This window comes from Miscanthus floridulus, chromosome 18 (assembly GCF_019320115.1).
Source record: "Miscanthus floridulus cultivar M001 chromosome 18, ASM1932011v1, whole genome shotgun sequence".
Lineage (NCBI taxonomy): Eukaryota > Viridiplantae > Streptophyta > Magnoliopsida > Poales > Poaceae > Miscanthus > Miscanthus floridulus.
This window is the reverse complement of record NC_089597.1, coordinates 110646272-110651305: the sequence shown is the minus strand read 5'-3', so window position 1 is coordinate 110651305 and position 5034 is coordinate 110646272. Positions and strand designations below refer to the sequence as shown.

The 5034-nt window shown below is 46.9% G+C and overlaps 1 protein-coding gene across 1 annotated transcript; it reads left to right on the top strand.

The window, feature by feature from the left end:
- Positions 1 to 1773: 1773 nt before the first annotated feature.
- On the top strand, positions 1774 to 3657 carry LOC136521624 (cyclin-dependent kinase B2-1-like). Its single transcript, XM_066515376.1, has 6 exons — positions 1774 to 2299; positions 2419 to 2592; positions 2678 to 2771; positions 2867 to 2936; positions 3034 to 3172; positions 3288 to 3657. Exons 1-6 carry the CDS (start codon positions 1892 to 1894, stop codon positions 3378 to 3380), a joined length of 978 nt encoding a protein of 325 aa, XP_066371473.1. The 5' UTR covers positions 1774 to 1891; the 3' UTR covers positions 3381 to 3657.
- Positions 3658 to 5034: the final 1377 nt, after the last annotated feature.

Here is a 5034-nt window from a genome sequence, read left to right as displayed (position 1 = left end):
CAAGCTGCTCCATATTGTTTAGATCAGGGTGCTGATCTTGGGCAGCATGTCTGGGTCTTGATACGCGCATGTCAGATGACATCGGCAAGCTTTCAAACTTCTTTTCTTTGACCCTGCTACAAGATTCATTCTTTATCTTCCAGCAGGCTCAGGGACTAAGTGGCTACACTTCGCCTGGCAATGAATGTAGTGCTTATTTCTTGATTTACCTCCTTATTGACGGAGTCTAAGTGGCTACACTTCTCCTAAGGGGAAGAATTTTTAAATTTTATCTTGAGCCCCTTGCATCCTTCTGGCAAGCCTTACTTGGCTAAGTCTGAGATCTTCTAACCAGTTAATCTGGTCGTTATTGATTTTCGTCGCCAAGGTCACCAGTTAAACTGGTCGGCTTCGACTTTAACTGCTCGAATCACCGGTTAAACTAATCGGCTTCACGTCAAAGTGCTCGGACTTGTTCAAGACAGCATTGCTCAAAGGATATAAGGCACTCGGAGACTAGCTGTGGGGGATATGACCTCCGGTATCCATAGGACAAGACATGGGTTGCACCATCAGAGGTGGCTCAGTCCATAAGATCACGACCTACGGTGCTCGGCTCTGGTCGGCGTGTACCGTAAGGCAATCAGAAGAATCTTGAAGATAGATAAAGATCTGATCGGATATGATAGATATCGTATTCCTTGTAAATACTTACCATATAGCCAAATAGATCTAGATCTAACTGACTTGTAACCCTGCCCCCCAGACTATATAAGGCGGGCTGGGACCCCCTCGAAATCATCTCATATTCAATACAATACAACAAAGACACAGGACGTAGGGTATTACGTCGATCAGACAGCCCGGACCTATCTAAATCGATGTCTCTGCGCCTTGTGTCACCATTTAGTTTCTGATCACGCTCACTTCTACCAAACAATCTACCATCGTTGGTACCCCTCGGTGGACTGTTAAACATCTTTTGTCGACAATGGTATATTATCTATGCGCTTGCGAATACTTAATATATATATATACCAACAACACATTTCTGGCATCATTGCTAGGGATGACAACTTAGTAAATAGTGATGCTAAGAAATGCTAACACTTACTAGCTTAGTTTCACCTAGTGGAGCTCTTTAGGGTAACTTTGTTGAGAGCTCTTATACTGAGTAGTGACTTAGCCTCTTGTGTGCCTAGAGATCGTAACAACTAGAATTATTGAGTAGGTGATTTGCAACCCTTTTAAAGTAAAATTGTATTTCGCCGTTTAACGCTCTAACAAATTGTTCTAGTTATTCACCCCTGATCATATTAGGACCTTTCAGGCGAGACAGATGGTCTATTACTCGGGGTCGAGACAGGTGTGGCGGAGCTATGTCGGAACCTAGACCTGAGCCAGACGTCCAAACGCTAGTTATTTTGATGATTTTTTCTAGTTTGAGTTTGCACCACCTATCAGGAGATCCGTACGCCGGGGGGTTACGGATCCTACTCCAGTCGAAGCAGCATTGCTCTGCAGGCTTTCGAGCATAGAAAACTGGAATCCGGCCCAGGAATCCTAGCTCCTCTACGGCCCTTCGCTCGGCTGGGCTACTTTGAGCTTCCCCGTTGGGCCCAACAGTTGTATGAAAGGACTCAAAGGCCGAAAGGCGTCACCTGAGCAGATACACAAGCACGGCACAAAGATTTGTTTTTTCATTTTTGCATATATAAACGGACACAAGCGAAATTTGAAATCGCAACGGTCACCTCTCTTCCCCCACGCTCCCACCACCCTGTACAAAATACAAATCCTCCCCGGCTCCCCGCAATCCAGTTTCCAGATCCATCCACAACCACCAGCCCGCCACCTCTACCACGCTCAAGTCCGCCTCTCGCGCGAGGGAGAAGACCGGATCCGCGGCGGGATGGCGACGATCCAACACAAGCCGACTCCGACGGCGCCGTCGACGACGACGAGCGGCGGCCTGCGCGCCATGGACCTGTACGAGAAGCTGGAGAAAGTCGGTGAGGGCACGTACGGGAAGGTGTACAAGGCCCGGGAGAAGGCGACGGGCCGGATCGTGGCGCTCAAGAAGACGCGGCTCCCCGAGGACGACGAGGGCGTGCCCCCCACCGCGCTGCGGGAGGTCTCGCTGCTGCGGATGCTGTCTCAGGACCCGCACGTGGTGCGCCTGCTCGACCTCAAGCAGGGCGTTAACAAGGAGGGGCAGACCATCCTGTACCTCGTCTTCGAGTACATGGACACCGACCTCAAGAAGTTCATCCGGGGCTACCGCGCCAACCACGAGAAGATCCCCGCACAAACCGTCAAGGTGATTTTTCTCTCTTTTCTGTACCCTCCCCAATGGCCCAACCATACCCTGTGCACGCGAGGCGTTTGTGTGAATGTATTACCCACGCCTGCCTGATTCGATTGATTGTGCGTCCGTAGATCCTGATGTACCAGCTGTGCAAGGGCGTGGCTTTCGTCCACGGCCGCGGGGTGCTGCACCGTGATCTCAAACCCCACAACCTGCTCATGGACCGCAAGACCATGGCTCTCAAGATCGCTGACCTCGGACTCAGCCGTGCCATCACCGTCCCTATGAAGAAGTACACACACGAGGTCTGCTTCCCACTGTTGTTTATCATCCGCATGGATGTTCATAACTCTTGGGTCTGATTAATAGCGGTCTGAACTGTTTCTGCAGATTCTGACGCTGTGGTACAGGGCGCCTGAGGTTCTTCTTGGCGCCACTCACTACTCCACGCCGGTTGACATTTGGTCCGTGGGCTGCATATTTGGTACCATTTCGATGAGCTCAGAGATTCTTGTCAATGCAAACTGCTTGAGAATTCAAACCAACACATACAGTTTCTAATTTGGTTGTAAATGGCAGCTGAGTTGGTCACTAACCAGCCACTTTTCCCTGGCGATTCTGAGTTGCAGCAGCTCCTCCACATCTTCAAGTAATACCTCCAGTGCATTAGTTGATTGTTTGCCTTCTGAAATTGTTGGTGAGTGTCTGATGCTGACGGCTTATCCATCTTGTTCTTTGGATGAAAGGTTGCTGGGCACCCCAAATGAGCAGATGTGGCCAGGAGTAGGCAAGCTGCCCAACTGGCACGTGTACCCCCAGTGGAAGCCCACTAAGCTGTCCACACTTGTCCCTGGTCTTGATGCCGATGGCTATGATTTGCTTGAGGTTAGTGAAAAGTTACGCCCTGTGCAAACTGACTAAACATCGCAGAAGAGAGGCAAAGAAGAGATTAGAGATTGTGAGGATTGCATTCTAACTTAACCTGCTGTGGTTGCTGCAGAAAATGCTGGCATATGAGCCGGCGAAGCGGATCTCTGCGAAGAAGGCCCTGGAGCACCCGTACTTCAATGGTGTGAACAAGGAGGTGTACTGAAGTGATCCGAGTAGTAGGATTCGTCGAGAGGATCCTTGTCACCTTGTTCTTAGCTTAGTGTTTTAACATGGCTGCCCTGAAGCAGTGCTTTTGCTTCCAGGCAGTATCTCTGTGTTCAAGCTTCTACTTTCCTTTGTGTTGTGCCATTCACTTTGGTTGTTTCTTGCAATTTGTAGCCGGAAAGCCTGGGATCATCTTCCACTTGCTTTATAAAGCTTCACTCTATGGCTCTGAAGCACAAGATGCCTGTCTTAATCAAAGCCAATAATTCTCTCATCTGTTACTTCATTTTTGTAAGGTTTCAAAATTATTGTATGATGATTGAGCGTTATGTGGCTGGTTTGCGACGCTGCATGGCCCTTCTTTCAGCCTTCAGAATGACTTCCCTGACTAAGTGACTATGAAAGACCTTCAGCAGTATCAGTACAAATTACTTGTTCCGTTGAATCATTGAGGGAAGCTGGACAGCAAGATGGTTGGCTTTATTAAACTAAGATTAGATGGTCAGTGAACCAACTTGGCATGGCATAGGAACTTGAAGTTCAAGTACTCCTTCATTTGCACTACACTGTGCAATAGGATTTTAAGGACCAACAAAAAGGGCTTTGGAAACTGCTTTTTTCATACAAGATGCCATAATTTTTTTTTACTGTAATGCAAATACAACACACATAAACCAATGCTGACTTTGACCAGTAGTTGCCCTGAGAAGTTAGAACTACCTTTTCTTGGACTATGCATACTACTAAATGTTCGAGAAAGCACACAAACTGAAAAAAAAACGATTATTAGAAACATGATTTCAAGCAGCCATATGAGTACTTATGTTACACAAGTTAAATCTTTGATTGTAATGTATTTCTTATTCGGCTGTGCTAATAAATTCCTGGTGTGGTGTCATCAGCATAATAAAATCCACAAAAAAGAATGTTCAAGCTGACGCATCCCACTACTTTATCAGGCAAGCTACAGCTTTGGTGTTCCATCAATGTCTTGTATTACTCCTTCCATGAGCATAGTTCTGTGCATCAAATGACTACAGAATTGTTGATACAAGAGCTTCCAACATTTTCTGCGTGCATGTTGCTGTTAATTTCCTAGGCTAACCAATATCTTATTCTTGAAATTAGGTGACTTCTGTTCTGACAAGAAGCGAGCTGTCGTGAATTGGATTGAAGGGCGTAGAAAGTCTGTTGTTTGTGAGGCAGGAACCAGTGAGAAAGTGTTGAGAAAGGTTGAATCACTGCAGGCACTAGTTGAGCTGAACAAGATCAATCTTGCTGGCTTGGCTTGGGGTTACAGTGCTCATGTGAACAAGTATTTGGTACAACTTATAAAGTGTTTATTATATGATTAAAATAAACTAAAACTAAAAGCCAAACGACGACCGAACCGGACACTTGGGATTTCTGCAACGCGCCCTTCCAACCGGCTTCGTCGCCTTCGGGCTTCGGCTTTGGAATTTGGTGGCCTCCACCTCCGCGCGGTGCAAGTGCGCGCCCCGCCTCGTCTCCACTTCTCCGAAAGGGAAAATTGGTTCTATAGCATTGAAAGGTCACGAAAATCGGAAAATACCACCGAAAAAACTATGTTACGTAAAATACTATCGAAAGATAGAACTGTTACCTAAAAATAGCATTCCGTCATGTATTGA

Excerpts from the sequence above, each read along its gene's own strand:
- LOC136521624 (XM_066515376.1), top strand. The coding sequence starts at position 1,892 with ATGGCGACGATCCAACACAAGCCGACTCCGACGGCGCCGTCGACGACG. Across the intron at positions 2,937-3,033 it reads CAGCTCCTCCACATCTTCAA|GTTGCTGGGCACCCCAAATG; the intron begins GTAATACCTCCA and ends TTTGGATGAAAG. Across the intron at positions 3,173-3,287 it reads ATGGCTATGATTTGCTTGAG|AAAATGCTGGCATATGAGCC; the intron begins GTTAGTGAAAAG and ends TGGTTGCTGCAG.